The sequence below is a fragment of the Echinops telfairi genome, unplaced genomic scaffold (assembly GCF_000313985.2).
Source record: "Echinops telfairi isolate 266 unplaced genomic scaffold, ASM31398v2 ScPeMD7_9;HRSCAF=40, whole genome shotgun sequence".
In the NCBI taxonomy this organism is placed as follows: Eukaryota; Metazoa; Chordata; class Mammalia; order Afrosoricida; family Tenrecidae; genus Echinops; species Echinops telfairi.
Genome location: NW_022103906.1, coordinates 91,450,082 through 91,468,685, shown reverse-complemented (window position 1 = coordinate 91,468,685; position 18,604 = coordinate 91,450,082). Strand labels below are relative to the sequence as shown.

At 42.4% G+C, this 18,604-nt stretch overlaps 1 protein-coding gene across 1 annotated transcript in view; it reads right to left on the bottom strand.

The window, feature by feature from the left end:
* Positions 1-18,604, bottom strand: part of NBAS (NBAS subunit of NRZ tethering complex) — a gene marked incomplete at its 5' end in the record, with an annotated part of 394,305 nt that overhangs the window by 61,780 nt on the left and 313,921 nt on the right. The window contains 3 exons of the mRNA XM_045286598.1: positions 2,521-2,610; positions 5,302-5,504; positions 9,770-9,988. Of these exons, the coding sequence (XP_045142533.1) occupies positions 2,521-2,610; positions 5,302-5,504; positions 9,770-9,988 (512 nt within the window). The remainder of the gene's footprint in view (positions 1-2,520; positions 2,611-5,301; positions 5,505-9,769; positions 9,989-18,604) is intronic.

Sequence of the window (18,604 nt, the reverse complement as noted above, 5' to 3'; positions counted from 1 at the left end):
TGGAGACCGCACTGAGGGAGGATTACGACAGTGCCAGCAGAAATCCTGGTAATCACAGAGGCCGGCTGCAAATGAGCACCGCCTGAAGCAAGATGCTCTGACAGCTTCTAGCAAGAGTTACTAGCTGAGAAAGGACAGGTAAACTGAATGGAAAAGTAGTAGTTTTATGCATCCTCTGGGGTGGGGTGGGGGGCTGAGTACTTGCCCCAGGTAGTATTTCTGCTTGTATTTGTCTTTGTTCAGGCAGTTTCTTCAGCCAGTAAATAAATCCATTATCAACTCCTAACATAGACAAATGGATATATCACATCTTATGCATCCTGCCCTGCCTGCCCAGGCAGAATAAACCACTTCTGTCTCTAGTCACTGGGCTGTGCTGCTGAGCCATTCCAATTCAAAGTGACCCCACAGAACTGCCCCACGGGGCTTCCCAGGCTGCACACACCTGGGAGCAGACTGCCAGGTATTTTCTCCCCCAGCAGCCGGTGGGTTTGAACTTCACTTAGCAACTGACCATTGTGCCACCAGGGTTCCTGTATATAGCACACGCCACTCTCGACTTTGGTAACCATGATAAGGTGACCGGACATCCCGCTTTTGGCAGGGCAGTCATGATTTTTAACAATTTGTCCCGTGTCCCGTGGCGTTTTTAAAAAGTCCCGATTTTTGGAAAGAATGCACGACAAGCTAGGGTATACGGTTTTCGGCTGCCATGTGGCTATTTCGCCAGGATATAAGATTTATCAATGGTGTCCCGCTTTTGCCCCGCTTTACCAATGTTAAAATCTGGTCACCTTAATTATGATCGTGGAAAGGCTTGTCTGCCCTGCCAGTCTGAGCTCCTGGTTGGTGGAGACTGTACTTTATTCCTCTCCAGCTCCTCTGGCACATAGTGACCTTCCTTTTCCTAGTAAGGGGCCTGAATACGCCCCAGCCGGAGCTACTCCCATATCAAGACCAACAGGGGAAGCAATCGAGAAACAGTGTACAAGGTAAAGGGTAGAGTAAATCAGAGGTTCGGTTACAATGTTTCCACATTCGCCTACAGAGTCTATCTTCTATTCGTTCACTCAAATCTCAGGGACAAAGCAACACTATGTGAGGGAACTGAGTAACAAATAACGGTTCAGAAACAGGCTCGTGAAGCAGGCTGCCTTTCCCAGGTAATGACCCTCACTCCTTCCCACGGAGTCAGTGCCGACTCATAGTGTCACCACAGGACTGGGTAGAACTGCCCCTGTGAGGTTTCTGAGACTGTTAACTCTTGACAGGAGTAGAAGCCTCATATTTCTCCCATGGAGCAGCTGCTGGTTTCGAACTGCTGATCTTGCAGATAGCAGCCCAACACTTAACTATGACACGAGGGCTCCGGGCTATGGCCCTAACGAAATCCATTTCTCTCTGAAACTTCAGGCCCTTATATGAAAATGACAACACCAAATGAAAAGATTAAAAATAAAAATTAAACTTGCAAATATATGTGGAAAGTGCTTTAATAGTAAGTGAAGTAGTTTAAAAAGTGCTTTTAGATTAAAAAATGCATACACATTTTGACTGAAAGTACATAACTACATCTTACTCAAACAATTAATGAAGGGTAAATATGCAAAGAAAATAATTATATAGTTAAATGAAACTATGGGGAGTTTGCACCAAAATGTCTTAATTATTACTATGTTTCAATTAAAAAAAACCCTCAGGTAGAGGCTGTACAGGACTGACGTAACGATTAAACATATGAAAGATCTTACAAACTCTACAGCAGTTTATACTGTTAGTAATATCTGAAGCTAGTCATGATTATTACCATGGTAACTGGAAGTAAAATTATTTCTGAAAAATAATATTAGGGGCATCCACACCTTTTTAGACTGTGGGTATACTGAGGTTTCAGACAAGGTGGACCTAATTTATACAAATGGATATTATTCTTATTATATATGCACACATCCTGCACGTACGCATACATACATACACCTACTACACCTCCTTCAGGAACTGCCAAACTTAACCAACAGGGCTAACACCTTGAGATAATCTCCTATCCTTTTTAGGAAACTCAAAGCATAGTCCTCTCTATGGCCTCCCTCAGAAGACATGAAGTCCGTGGTCTCCATGACAAACAAGGCTTGGCTCGGAGGAGAAGGTGAGTGGCCCGCTGAGTTGATGGGGGCCAGCACAGAGCTAGGAAAACCCTGGTGGTATAGTAGTTACACGTTGGGCTGTGAGCCAGCTGCATGGTCAGCAGTTCAAAACCACCAGCAGCTCTGTGGGAGAAAGACTGGGCTTTCTATTCCCATAAACAGGTACTGTCTCGGAGACCCACTGTGAGTCAGCACTGACTGAATGGAACTGAGCGAGAGAGCCGAAGAACACTGCTTAGGCATGCAGACCATCGCCTCTTCCTAAATACCTAAAACTGCTGCTGAGTTTTTGAAATCTCATCACTATGGATATTGCAGGTAATCCTAAATTGTGGGAAAACATTAAACAAAGATTCATACACTGTTCTATTCTTACCCCTTTTCCACACTGTCATGGACTGCTGAAACCACAGCTTCCAGGACTTGGAGGGGGTCCCGTGACCCACCAAGGTCAGCACTGGCTCCACTGCGAAGGGAGAGAGCAAAGAAGTGATTCAGAAGGGTGTCACACAAACCTGAGCTAGACACACACAGTGTGTGCACTACGGTAAACCCTGCGGATGTTGGCAAACTATAACCCCAGCTCGTAGCTCTCATGCTGAATGTGGTTCAACTGAAGCCATTGGTGGAATTCTTCAATTTCTTCATCCGTAGTTTTAGTGTTAGTGCTTAAATCTGAATAAGAGTTGTACTGACTGGATTTCCTTATACGTAGATACATATTATCCTATTACAGACAGTGTTGTACTTCAAGATACAGTCCTATGATTCATTACTATTTCACAACGTGTGTACCTGGAACATTAATGAATTCTGAATATGCAGCAGAGGGAAACAACATTTTAGATTTAGAAAAACAATTTCATTTCTATTACTTAAATCAGTTGCTTGGTTCAATTAGTGACAGGCCTCTCTTACTCTGTGCCTACAAGAAGTTAACTGGCTCCTAAAAGGTCAATGTTATAATGTCGGTAGGAGCGTTTTGTTGTTGTTGTTGTTGTTTTTCTTTAAGAGGTAGGTGAACCTCTCTCCCACAACTGAGTGATTTAATTCACATTTATGGAATCTTCTGTATACAGAGCAGATGTATATTAGACCAGAATTACATATTTAATGACAGAACTGTATGTAGGGAGAGGGTGTTTAATTTGTCAGCATTTTCTAAGGGTAAGAATATCACTTGCCATATTTTATTATAATTAGCAAGGAAAATGTGTAATTTTTAGGAAATAACCCAAATTCATCTAAGCACAAACCTTTCAAAATGTTTCTCTTTTTTGGTGAGTTTAAAAAGGATAACAGTAATTAAGAAATATATATAAAATGTGGCAAACAACTATGCATTAATCTGAAGAGGAGAGCCATTCTTACAACCACCAAAGGACAGTATTTTCTAACATGTGGCATTTCTTCTTTCTAAAACATTGCATGCTATTTCATGTCTCTTTCTATGTATAAATTTTCAAGTGCCTCCGAGCATTAAGTGAAAAGCGTACAAGGCTGGGGTAATTACACTGATAAAAGCTCATTTGATTTCAGTTCGGCTGCAGAAAACTGACATGCATTTAATCAAAAAGTTCCTCAAGAGCAATACAGAATTACAAAGAATGCTGAAAAGGAGAATAAATTAAAAGCAACTAAATCTTTTAGCCTAATTGCATTATTCACAGAGACTACTTGATTCCTCGTTATTTTCTTTTTTTTTTTTTTAACATTTTATTAGGGGCTCATACAACTGTTATCCCAATCCATACACACATCAATTGTGTAAAGCGCATTTGTACATCATTTCTCAAAACATTTTCTCTCCATTTAAACCCCCGACATTAGGTCCTCATTTTTCCCCTCCCTCCCCGCTCCCCCCTCCCGCATGAGCCCTTGATAGTTTATAAATGGGTATTTTGTCATATCTTGCCCTGTCCGACGTCTCCCTTCATCCACTTTTTGGTTGTCTGTCCCCCAGGGAGGAGGTCACACACAGTTCCATGTAATTGGTTCCCTCTTTCCTGCCCATTCTCCCTTTACCCTCCCTGTTTTGCCACTCACACCACTGGTCCTATAGGGCTCATCCGTCCTGGATTCCCTGTATTTTCAGTTCCTATCTGTACCAGTGTACCTCCTCTGGTCTAGCCAGTCTTGCAAGATAGAATTCGAGTCATGGTAGTGGGAGCGGGGAGGAAACCTTTAGGAACTAGAGGAAGGTTGTATTTCTCATCATTGTTACATCGCACCCTGACTGGCTCATCTCCTCCCCGAGACCCCTCTACAAGGGGATCTCCAGTGGCCTACTAATGTGCTTTGGATCTCTACTCTGCACTCCCCCCATCATTCACTATGGTAAGATTTTTTGTTCTGATGATGCCTTACACCTGATCCCTTCGACCTCGTGGTTGCATAGGCTGGTGTGCTTCTTCCATGTGGACTTTGTTGCTTCTGAGCTAGATGGCCGCTTGATTACCTTCAAGCCTTTAAGACCCCAGACGCTATACTTTTTGATAGCCGGGCACCATCAGCTTTCTTCACCACATTTGCTTATGCACCCATTTGTCTTCAGTGATCCCTTCGACACCCCGTGATCACACCTCGTTGTTTTCTTAGCTTAACTTTTTACTCTTTTCTAATCCTTTTGGATGCAATCCTACCAGGACTCAAGCATATCAACACAAAATGAGAATGTCTCGCTTGTCAGCTTTAATGACTAATTCCAAGGAAACAATGTCCTAAACGGACACACCTTCTCCAGTGCAGGCCCCACCCTACCTGATGGGCTTCAAACGGAAGGGGAATGGCAGAAAAGGTGAGGCTGGAAAACCACAGTAAGCCACCAGGTCTACCGGCATTTACCTTCTTGACACTCTGGCTTTCCCCATAGCTCAGGGACAATTTCTTTTCTTTCTTATGGTGGATGGGGTGGGAAAGAACAGAAATAAGCTAATTTCCTAAGATGTTACACTTAAAACCAGTAGTGAAACATTTCCTGGATTGTCCATTTTAAAACACAAGACTCTGAGAACCCTAAATACCATTGCTCACTTTTGTAAATTAATCTAGAGCTCATTATATAATCATATGTTCAGGATAACCTTGACGCAGGCACTAATACGGGCAAAATCCCATCTCAGTTATTCCCTCAATGAAAACGCTGTTGCTTACTCACCTTAATGCCGAGATTATTTGCATTATGGCCCGCTGTACGACATCCCTGGGCGAGATATCCAGAGGACCAACGGCTACCTCTAGCAGCTGCTGAATCATTCGTAGAGGTTGACCATCTAAACACATGGCCACAGCTTGATCATAAAGCTTCCCTTTTTCTGAGCGAGACAGGTCATAGAGGTTACAGTATTTCTGCAGCGTTTCCTGGAAAGACATAGCATTCAACACTAGATATGAAACAGGAAATACATGTGTGCGTGTGTACATACGTACACAGTTTCCCCAGATTCTCAAACCACAGAACTCACAACCATGAAGGCCACACTCAAGAACACCCAGCAGTGAGGTTCTAGGTTCACCAGGACTGAACTCCAGTCTCTGTGTTTACCATTTAGTGTTGAGTGGTCTTTGTGTTCTCCAATTCCAGGCTCTGTAAAATGAGAATGAGGGCAGTCGGCGCTTGTGAATCGGCTAAATGAGATACTATACAAGTTGGCCGTTAGTACAGTATCAGGCACAGAGTAATACTGATTCAGTGCAAGTTTATTACTATTCATTATGAATAAACAAAGGCTGGAATCTATTCAGGGTCGTGTACACGAACCCCGGGTATTGTACGTTTACATGCAGTAGGCCACACCAATAGTTTTAATTAGCCTCATTTTGGGAGGTGATTTAAGATCAAAGATGTCAAATCGTGTGCTCTACATCCTATGGCTACCAGTGAAGAGAGCCAGTCACACTTGCAGAACCTAACCACGTCTGTCTTTGAGAAGGTCTCTGAAAACCAAATGTTAACAAAAATAACTTAAGAAATGGGGCATATATCATTGTTTTTCAGCATACCAAACATGGTCACTTTACAGTTTCCAGGTTCTTTACAATTTATCAAGTAATGCTGAATAGACTGCTTTGTCTCTGAAAACAACTATGAAAAAGTCTGAGCAATAATTAAATTTGTTGATATTAAAATTCAAACTCACTGCCATTGAGTCAACTGACTCATAGCCACCCTAAGGGACAGGATGCATTTCCCCTGTGGACTTCCAAGCCTGGAGCTCTTTGCAGGAGTGGAAAGTCTGTTTTTCTCCTGGGGAGCGGCTGGGGATTTGAATTGCAGACCTAGAGATTGCCAGCCCAAGGCCTACCATCATGGCACCAGGTGCACCATGAGGGCTCCTCTTATTGATACTAAAGAACGCTTAATTATTTTAAATGTATTAACATTGTAGGGGTTAATTAAAAATACACATATATGCATACGCGTGTGTCTGTGCATACACACATGCTTATATAGTATATTTATTAATGAAATGAAAGATGGTTAGGTTCTGCTTTGAAATAATCCACAGAAGTGGAGAGGAACCAGGCAAAGGTATGAATGAAATATAATTGGTATTGTGTTGATACTTGTTGAAGCTGAGAGTAGGACACATGGGACATTTTATTTTGAACTTTTAAATATGATCTGGGTGAAAGCTTACAGAGAAAATAGGTTTTCCACATATTTTGATTTGTGACATTGATCCCAATCCCCACACTGTAGCAGCACGCTTGCTACTTCCTCTCTGTGTTTACTGTTTCCGTTCGTCTTTTGTTCCCGTTCCTCCCTGCCTTCTGAGCTGAACCTGAACAAATGCTGTTTTTAACAAGATCTCCCATGGGGAGTTGTTTTAGGGCACATATACCTCCTTGGTGCAACTGTTCATCCGAGAGGCCTGGCTATAAGCACTCCCACTGTCCCGGGCCCAGGCCAGACTCAGAGTCCAGATGCCCTGTGGGTTGCCAAGGGCGTCGCTCTTGAAGGGAGCAGAGAGCCTCCTCTTCCCCCCGGGGAGCTGCTGATGGGTCCCTGAGAACCAGGATGGACTAGACAGCAGTGGGGTGAGTCTTTTGCTTGAAAAATGAGAGAAGTCATCACAAATGTTTATACTAATAAGCAGGTCACATTTACTAGAAAATTAAGATTTTGCCCTAGTTCTCAAAATTACAGAGAGCACATTGCAAATACCCACAAGATAAAATCAAGAGGGTAAACGCAAATCTGCTCCCTATAAAGACATCTGAGATGCTCAAACCTTATTGCACACTATTTCTTAGATAGGCTAATGGGCACTGAACTAGAAATTGAAATAAAACTGCTATGAAGCTTTTGAATTCTTCTCATTATGTGTTCAATGATGGGCTTGCATTTATGTGTCTCATAAAATTTCTGAAGTCTCCCATTCGTTCATTACTTGAACTCTGCACTGATTGTTCAAATCAGGTTCAGTACAATCCAGTTCTTAAGGATGGGAGAAAACTTTGGAAATAGACAATAGTTATGGCCGAGCAATATGATGAGTGTAATTAATGTTACTGAATTGTACAGGTAAAAATATTGAAATGGGAGCTGGATTATAGTTATATATATTTGCCATCATGAAAATGTCTAATATATTAACAACAAAAAATAATATAATTCAAAAATTATAGTTTCAGAAAAATAAAAGAGGTTAGTGGCCATTTATAGTTTCATTTGCCACAGCACAGGGAGCCCTGGGGGTCTGCCTTGTAGCAATGTTGGCAGTTAAAGCCCACTCACTGCCCTGAGTGAGAAAGATGATGCTAGTTGCTTCCTTCAAGATTTACAGCCATGGAAACCGCCACAAAGAGTTGTTAAGAACTGAAATCAACTCGATAGAAGTGGGTTTAGCATTAAAGGACATACACAGTATTGTTTCTATAGCTCAACAGGGCTTTCTCTACAGGCCCCCGCAAGGTTCTCTGGTCCATTTTGTCTCACATTCCTTTTATGAGAGACCTACATCATAAGAGGTTAAGGGAACTGTAAGAAATCCACACAGGATCTTAGTGAAGAACAAAACTGGCATCTGGCAGTGGTTTTACAACCAGTCTGTAAGGCGCATCGCATGCCATGACCCGAGCAGCCAGGTGACACTACAGCTCCTCCTGGAGTAGGACAGCTCACACTGAAGTCCCTGATTCACTCTGAACGGTCTCTGAGCAGTCCATGTTCATGGCAGCTTAGGCTTTGTGTGATATTTGGTGGTTTTCCCCATCTTAGTGTTAATTGCTTCTTCAATCGATGTCATTTTGACTTACGAAAGCTGCCACAGGGAGACTACTGTCAGGTGTGTGTGTGTAACCTGTATATGAAAACCATTTACTTGCTAACTGCCAACTTTTCAATTTTATAAAAGAATTAAAAATCATAAGTCTGCTCTAATACTGACCAAAATCATAAAACGCGACACAGGTCTTCAGGTTTCCATACACAGACTGAATCTATCAGGGCGCTTCAATGACCTTTAAACTCAGGAAGCCCGTGAAGCCCCCTTGCAGCAGCCCTCACACCTGGTGACAGACAGGGGCTCTGAAACATCCAGACTGTGCTTTGTGAGCTACAAAGAGGGGTTAAGATCACCCTACCCATTAGAAACAATTTACTAAGCAAAACACTCCTGTAAGTAATAAAGTTACACCAAGACCTTACAGCATAAAAACAAAATAAAGTGTATACATATTTTGAAAAAACACTGAAGCAAGGCATGAAGGTTACGTCTGGATTTTTTGGAAAATTAGGGGGAAACCACTACTCAATTATAGTGCAAACACCAGCCAGCTAGAATTAGGGCTTAAAAGAGAAAGCCGTTGTCATGTCCCAGCAGTGGAGACCCCCATCTGGGGCCCTCTCCAGGGTCTAACTCCAGCTAATCACTCCTCCTCAGCTCCCTGGCTCACCCTGTCAGCTCGACCCCAATACCAACTGAGCTAAGTGACCTGAAATCCTTTTAAAAGGAAGGGAAAATGGAACCGACAATCCAGTGATAATGGAGAGCTTAAAGCACAACCGTCTGAGGACCTTTGTGAAGGATCTCTGTAAGCCTGAAACCCATCCTGCCTTTCACTGCGGGCTAGACCGGAGCATGTCCACTGGTACAGATGAGTGCTCAGGGCACACGGAATCCCGGTCAGATAAACCCCGCAGGAACAGAAATGGGAGTAGCGATACCAGGAGGGTAGGGAAAGGTGGGAAGAGGAGGAGAGGAATGGGGGTCACAAGGGTGGGCACATAACACCACGACCATCAACCCCCCACCCCCACCCCTGGGGCGGACAAACAACAGAAACTGTGGGGAAGGGAGCGAGTGGTTGTTGTAAGATATGAAAATAATACTAATTTATAATTTATCAAGGTGTCACGAGGGTGGGAGGGAGAGAGGGAAGGAAAAAGAGTAGCTGATACCAAGGGCTCAAAGTAAATGTTTAGAAAATAATGATGGCAACATATGAACATGTACAAATCTGCTTGATACAACTGATGTATGGGATGTTATAAGGCCTGTAAGAGCCCCCGATAAAATGATCTTTAAAAACGAAACAAAACATAAACGGTTGCCCTCTCCTTCAAAAGAGTCAATGATAGCACCTGCTGTTCATACTGAGTACTCGTGGTCACTGTTTACCTGCTCACTATTCTTCAGAGAGACAATGAAGCTATGGCTGAGGGTGTCCAGGTGGGCCAGTGACTTTTCCAGGTGACTCAGTGCATCTGCATAGGTAACTTTAGAATCACTCTTTTCTTCAGTGCCTTCTTCTAAATTTCTTTTCCTTGGCTTCTCAATAAAATGTTCGACTGTCTTAATAACTTTTCTAGTCATCTCTTTACGTGCTTCCACAGATAGCTTAAAAAAAAAAAAGAAAGAGAAGAGAGTATTAACAACTGCCTAGACAGGCCTAACATTATTGTAGATGTATAGTAAACAAATAAAATTTTAACCAATGAATATGCAACTTTAATCAATGAACGGGAGTCTTGTTATGCTAACTTTACTTTCATTAAGAACACCAACAATTTTTTAAAAAGAACAATAGTGTGATACTATTGTTACTATTAAATTAATAAGACTACATTTAAAAATCATGGAGTAATGAAACTAGTAGTTATACAGATTGTTGGTTACCATGAAAAAATTAGATTTCATTTCTACTACCATAATTTACAATTTGCAGTGCTCACTTCGGCAGCACATATACTAAAACTTATAGTTTGGATCATTCATTACAACTAAATAATTCAAAAGAAACAATTATAGGCATTCAGATTTTAACTAGAATTCAACTATAAAGGCAAAACTTCAAACTCAAAGTAATTGAACATAAAAGAAATGTTTATTAGCTTAAAGCAAATGACTGAGCATTATGCCATTAAGATAAAAACAGTATAGCAATTTGGAAAATGTTTATCATATAAAAGAATTAAATTAAACATGTGTTTATGACTAAAGATTTTTTTAAACACACACATAAAACAGGGCTGTCATCCTAAACAATTTTTATTTTCTAACTTTCAGAGTTTCTGTAAAGATGATGTATTCATTCAATCAATTATCGTTATGAATATGTGACAGGCACTGTGTTAGGCAAGCAGGGATTTTAGTTTTCTAATAAAATTTAAAATACTAAACTGGTCTTCAGGAATACAAAGCAAAGTTTATGCCCATTTTGGAGGAGACACCACATATCTCTCATCAATACTGTCCTAAAATATTGTCCCGGCACCTACAACTTCCAGGACACCAAACGAGAGACAATTCAAAACCAGTGGGGTGTGATACCACTCCAGGGACCGGATGGCAATTATCTTTCTTCTTGTCCTGGGGCTTCCAGCTCTCTGCTTTCCACCACATTTAGGAAAGATCTAATTGATCCGTAAGCTGATAAATGAGGAAAAATGCTCTTTAGTGGTACAGCTGGAGGGGACGCTTTCTCCACTGCTTAAAGGGTAGTTAGAGGATCAGGAGGCACTCACTTCTCTGACAAATGTTTTCCATTCTGTTCGATATACTCATATCGAAAAATGTAAACATATTAAATAAACCTGATTTTGAGCCATTTCAGTCTAGCAATATATAACAACAGAAATCTAAGGGCACAACAACTAACTACAAACAGCATTTAAAGCCCTGCTCACCTCATAGGATGCACATTTAAAATGTTTTACAGTGTTCTAATTAAAATTTATCAAAATTTAAAAATAGCTATGTTATATCAAATGTATCCTGAGAGAATTGAAGTAATTCAGAAAAAGTGTTTAAGAGCTCTGTAGGAATATGTACAATTTTAAATGTTAATTTCTATTTATATATTTTTGATGAAGAGAGACAATGTTTCACATAAAAGCATTGTGTTATGATAGAAAGCTATGACAGAAACAGTGGAAATAAAAGGAGATACGCAATCTTTCTGATTTCTAAGGATACCCTTCTTGGATTTTATAAATGAATGGTAAACATCAAATCATTGTTACATAGATTATTCTAGAAAGAAATAGAATTGCACGTTTTATTTTAAATATGCTGGGAATTACATTGTCCTTTGAAATCATTCACGATTGTGCTAAAAGTTTTAGATATCACGTGTGAGCGGGATAAGCAATCCCGATCCAAACCCAACATCATTCTTTACAGAAACGGGAAGTTCTCCAAAGAAGTCCACTCCCCACCCCCCTCCGTGCTACTGAGAAAGGATTCCACCACTTCAGGAGGGAGCATATGATCAAGAACTGATGGTGTCTAGGGATGGAGTTCAAGCTGCACTGAGACACTGGTTGAACAAGGCTCAGGATACCAAATGCAATGTTTCAACAAACAGAGGTGGCGCAGCGAGGGCACATGCTTCTGTGGCAGGATATCTGGAAGGCAGCCACCTGGCCAAGCAACTGGGAAAGCTCCATTGCCAGGGCCATTGCAACCAAAAGCAATCTAGTAGAAGGCAGGGCGATTTGGACAAAATCCTTAGTATGACGCACATGTAGACTTTGGTGAAGATACTATAAAATTGGTTGAAGCAATACAGAGAAATCCAAGCCAGGAATAAGATGTAGCACCAGGGAGCTGCTGTCATTAAATAAATCTTGACGGAAAGTAGAGAATACCAGAAGGAGGTTTACCTGGGTTTCATTGACTACATGAAAGCATTTCCCTGTGTGGCTGATAGATTGTGAAAATCATTGTGACGAATGGCAATTCAAAAACACCACTGTGCTCGTGGGGAACCTGCACAGAGACCAGGAGCAGTCGTTGGAACAGCCTGGGGAAAGTGGACTCTGAAGAAGAGCGTGGCATCAGGAAGGCAGGACGTCGCAGGAACAGCCTACAACATGCAGCTGGCACAACCTTGCATGCTGAGAGGGGGAAGGACATGAAACATGCACCGATGACGATGACAGACCACAGCCTTCGGTAAGGGTTACCCCTTCCGAAAACAAAGCTCACCCCAACTCCTAAGCAACAACACAATGACAAGAGACAAGACTGACGTTGGCAAAAGCTTCATTTTCCTTGGATCCACCATCATTTCCATGGAAGAGGCAGTCAGGAATCAATCACATTACATGAGGAAAAGTGCTGCAAAGGACATTGTAACGTTTATAAAGCAAAGGGGTCACGTTGAGGACTAAGGTGCACCTGCCTCATGGTTGTATTTTCAACTGTCTCATATTTATGAAAAAGTTGGGCAATAAATAAGGAAGACTGATGAAAAATTACTTCCTGTCCATTAGGGTGCTGCTGAGGTACATTAACTATACCCGGGGCTGACAGTGGAATGGACAAATCTGTCGGGGAAGGAGTGTCGGCAGCAGGTTGCTAGAAGTGCGAACGAACGGTCAGGTGACCTCATTTGCTGCCGGCGTCCCCGCAGGAGGACAGCAGGACTGACCCGATGGGATCACACACCCCCCCCCCCAAGACTCTGGCGAAATGAACACAGCCAACTCCTTAAATCCAGATTCCTAGCCTCTAGGATTGTAAAAGAACACAGCTTTGTTCTTGAAAGCCATGCAGCTTTCAAGCGCCTGTCAGCTAGCCCAGTAACTCTGAACCCGTATTGCCTACAATCACAGTTAGAATTACATTGTAAACCCACACTGGATGATATCATACACACAATCTATAACCAGATATTAGACGTAAACAAAAGTTTTAAGCAACAATGCAACACTATGTGAGATGCATTTTGATATTTTCTGCTCTAATCTATTATCTAGTGTTTTGTCTTTTTTTTTTGAAGCTGATGTAATGAGCTAAACTTATGGCAGGACCCATTAATCCATTTGCAACTCAGAGGCTTTACAATACCTGTGACTCTGCTCTCATGATGACGCGATGCCTTGCAGAGGCTGGAGCAAGTGACTTGAGTTATAAATAAGATATCAAGTTATCTAAATTATATTACATTCCATTCATTAAAAACGAATCACTTTCTTTCACTAATAGGATCTCGGCTGACCACTCCACTTTGTGCTACATGTATGTTTGCTTTATATGTATATATATATTATATTTTGAAGCCATCAGCACAAGCCCCATCCCTTAATTTCTTTTCTACCGTTATTGTTTAGTTTACCATATTGAGTACTAATAAAAATTTTACATATAGATTATGGGTCTTCAGTATATAACAAAATAATATAAAGTATTTAAACAAAGCTAATTAGATATTCAAACAATAAAAATGCATGTTTCATCATATTCATTTGTATGCTTAATCAAAACATCAACATTATAACATACTCTTTTCCTTTACTAGAAATTGCTTATATCATAAATATAAACAAGGTAGGCACAGAAGCTACTTATTTTTACCTTGCCTTTTGCCTGGGTCAGTAACCAGGGAACTAAAATGGCCTAGTTTGTTCACTGCTCACTGCTAGCAACGACATCAACTTGTGTATTACTAAGTGCGCAACAGCTTGAAGGTCACCTTGATCTTAGTGAAGAGGGGCACGAAGGCGGCTACAAAATGAATGAATGAAATGTGAGTGCAATCGGAAGGAAGCTGACTCTCCACCCGCTGTGATGGCGCACAGGCTGGACCACAGTTGGAAAGCATTTATCAGTTTCCATTTAAAACCCTTCTCTGCCATGTATGCAAGTAATACACAACACAAATGGCTGTTTGGAAGATAATTTCAGATCCACTGAATTTACAGTAAAGCTAAGTCATCACAGACAGAATGCTACAGAATGACTAAATTTAATAAACTGATTATTTGCAGTGGGTTCTAATGAACATAGATTAAAAATGCATTTCTATCCTATCTTTATCATATTATTTCTATCCTCTTTTTTTTTTTATTGTTCGCAAAATGAGAAAACAATTGGCAAAAACATCAAAAGCAATGATTGGTGTCCGAGGCCTATCACAAGTAGTTTCTCAACTCGACGACCCCCTTCTATAGATTCTAGAGGAGCCACGGGACAAAATGTAACTGACAGCAAGCTTTCCAGAAGTTCGGTGTAACCTGCTGAGCCTGCTGAAGACATCTCAAGCGCTCCTCCTCTGGCTCAGGATGCTCTAGCACACGGGTCAATCCTGGGCTTCCTCCAAAAGCTTTTTGCTACAAGTCTTACAATGTTGTTTGCTTCATCTAAAATCCTCCACTCAGATGGCTGTTCCTCAACCTCAAGGCCCTCACGGAAATGCCACAGAAGCAGAGATGCCTTCCCTGGCTCTTCTGTCCGCACTAGGGTCTCTGTCACCCTCCATCTTCTTCCCGCACTTCTCAAAGTCATAGCTGCTTATTTCTCCACACGCTGCTGTCTGTCTATGTCGACTCCATGAGATCAGAAACATACCCGTCTCACTCGATCGTCTTCTGTGGCAAGGTATTTTACTGTCCGCAAGCATTCGCTGGCCTCCCTGTGGAAAAATTATACAAGCTTGGCCCTATAGTTTGCCTGGACAAGTAAAATATTGAGTATAGATGTCACATTCCTCTTTTGAGCACAGGCTGAAGAGTTTGCACGCGGATGAATACTGTTGCAAGTAGCCCACGCACATTGCCCCCATTGAATCAGTGCCAACTCATAGCAGCCCTGTGTAGGGTTTCCCAGATGGTAGCTGGCTCAAATGATGTGAGTCAATTAATACGGCCCTTCTAGCCATAATCCCTTAGGTGACCCATTATAAATGATGCCTGTGGCTATGGTCTGATTTTGGAGGGAGTTCTCTGCTATGGTCATGGTTAGGATTATGGTGGGATTAAGTTTTTACTGGGAGAAAGACACAGCTTGCTACTCCTGAAATGAGTTACAGTATTGGAAATTCACAGGGACAGTTCTATCTTGTCCTATAGGGTCATTGAGTCAGCATCACCTCGATGGCAGTGGGTTTGAGATTCCACTAGCAGAGGGAGGCACAGAGCTCCACGCTTGGCTGCTCACCCAGAGAAAGACACAGCTTCCCATGTAGCAGAGAGCTAAGTCTTGGGAACTCACGGGGGCAGTTCTACCCGGCCCCACAGGGTCACTACGAGTCAGAATGGACACCATAGCAGTGAGTTTGGGTTTTTAGTAAATGGTGTGCATCAAGTGAGCAGACTTTGTTTCTGGGGGTGTGGGGGCTGTCATCTGCTGAAAGCCAGAAACCACACCTCCATCAAAGGCATTCCTCTGTTATAAGAGCCCTCTGAGAAACAGCAGAGAGAAATCGCAGGAAATTTGTGGGTGGGGGGGGGGGGGGAGCCAGTAGCGGAACATGTTCAGGATCTCTGTCTGGATGGGTGGAGGCCATCCAGGTGGGAGGAGACTGTGTGGCAGAGCATCTAGCTGGCTTCCTGGACCACCGAGGCAGAAGCCAATGGTCTCTGTAACTGAGAGGCTGCGGATCAGATAAGAGACTCGACTTTTGGCTAGAAGAGGTACTACTGTGGACCAAGGACTATGTCCCTACTGTTCACTGGGCCTGACTTGTGGACACATTAATTTCGTAACCTAATAAATCCTCTTCACTGTAAGTTTTACTATGAGTTCAACGTGGTCATTGCAACAAGTCACTGAACCCAGCAGAGAAGTGGGTGCTGTGGAGAACAGTTGGTGTCATCATAGGTAAAAATGGAAGAAGGGGAGAGTCATGTCTGACTTCTTCCTGGGAACAGGGAGGAGGCCAGAGGCGGCCGGATATGTGTCCTCTGCCATTTTTCTCATGATGTTTAAAACATATTATGAAAACAAGTACATATATTATGAATGCCTAAACAATAGTAGCTATCACAAATGAAGTACGTTTGGCGCTGATTGCTTAATTTGATCCATCATCATCATCTTATCCAGAAGACAGTCGAGAAACCTTCTACAGGGGCGGGAGTCTCCCTGTCTCTATACTGGTGCCTTCTTTCTCCCATCATGACCACAGTAATCTCTGACGATAAAGCTGACTTAAAATTCATGTTTCACAATCCATTTCCAGAAAAAAATCGAAATTCCTTTCCTAGGTACACAAGAGTTTTTATTTCCATATCCTTCCCTATCTTTCTAGTCTCCTCTCTATACCGCCAGTGTACTGCACTATCTGGAGTTCGCTGAAGGTACTGGGTTATTTCCTGTTTCCCTGAAACTGCTCAATCCGTCTGGACTGTGACTCCCGGCCCATCTTCCTCACAGCGCTGCTCATGACAAATCACCTCAGCTCGGCTCAACTCAACTCCCTCCTAGAATATGGGGCCTTTCCTGGCTATTTTTCCTGCTCTTCCTACTCAAGTATTAACGATGTGTCTTCCTGCCTGAAAATTACATCTTCCATTGTACCAACCATGAGTCTTTCACTTATATGCTTGTTGAAGACATTTATCAATAGTTTCCTGTCCTGCCAAGTAGGCAGAAACGACTAGCACACAGTAGCAGCTGTAACTACACCAGGACCTTTGTATAGGAACCAATATTTAGGAAAACAGTAGGCACCCACTGAGAGAAGAGGACATGGGTTTTGATTATAAACACCTTCACCAGGCTGGCTAAAGAAAACATTTATAAGCTAGCAATTAGAGAACTGATTGGTTTACATGTTTGAAAGATACTTCAAAGAGAGGAGGGAGCTTCTAGGACAGTGTGGAGGAGTAAAGGAAGTCCGTGTCACCAAGGATTCACAGCTGGACAAGGAACCCCACGGGGCCCTGGAGGGGCCGGCAAGACAAGAACATTTCCAAAGGGAGGATTTTTGCGGATTCATTTAGTATTTGCTGCACATCATCCCGAGATTGTTTACTGCTGCCCCTACCTTCCACAAGCTTTACACCCGCGATGGACGTAGAGCCCACGTGCTTCGCAGGAAGGCGCACGCACTCCTTCTCCCAGGGTTTTAGGAAGAAGCCTGCAAGGGCTGCACTAACACCGCCGCTAAGCAGCCGCCAGACACCTTCTTGGAAGCAGACGGCAGCATCATTTATGACTGAAATGCACACAAGCTCTTCTGGCCAAGTTGTCAGTCTCTCTTACTAAATTATCACCTCAGTCAATTTGAAATAATTTCCGAGCACAAACATGGAATGAGTTTTCAGCATGCCCGTTAGGCCAATAATCACAATCACCACAGATGGACCTTTGTAGCCAAGTTTCTTTGGCAAGAGAGGCAGTGGGAAACGAGACATGGGGATCAAGCCTATGTTTGAATACTGACATCACTGGAGGTGAAAAGGCCCCGGGGCATTTCTTTAACTCTTAAAAATTTTAGTCATTTTATCTGTTAAAAGGTGGATAAAAATACTAACGTCATTCTCTAGCATGACAAGTGACAGGGTAACATTCCATTCAATATTCTCTTGTCTTAAAATATCTTGTTGGAAGGCTGGTAGATGGAAGAGGTAGACGGATGCATGGTTATGGTGAATCTATGCCAATTCTTAGGCATCCTGCTGTTACACAGGTTAAGCATCAGACTGATCATAGGAAGTTTCAGTCCACCAGAAGCGCTGTGGAAGAAGAGGCCTAGAGATTTCCTCCGTAAGACTGAGGCCTGGTAACACAGTCCTCAAAGATGAGTTGCAGCTACGGTCTTAAAAGCTTGTGAACGACCATATCCTGAGAGGCTCTTGGTCTCTCCCCATTGAGAGAAAAGAACATACACCTCGCAAGGCAAATGGGTACAGTTCAACGGAAGAATGGACCAAGAGAACACCAGTCAGGTGCTACAACCCGAGGACCTAGGTGGGGCATAGCTACCACTGCCAACTGCTCAGAAAAGGATCACATTAGAAGTTCATGGATAGAGTTCAAGAAAATGTGGAACCAAACTAAAAATTATAAAAAGCAACAAGGCTTACTGGTGGAGAGACAGAGTCTTGCGGAACCCCAAGACTAAGACTTTTCATCACCCTTTATGTCCAGCCAAACAACGGGCAAGTCTCTGAGGAGAACAGTGGCCCTGCTATGGCGTGCACATTGTACAGTCATCCACCGTTTGAGAACAAAAGGGCAACATTAACCCAAGGACAGAGTTCAGAGGGGTAGGACAGGAGGAGG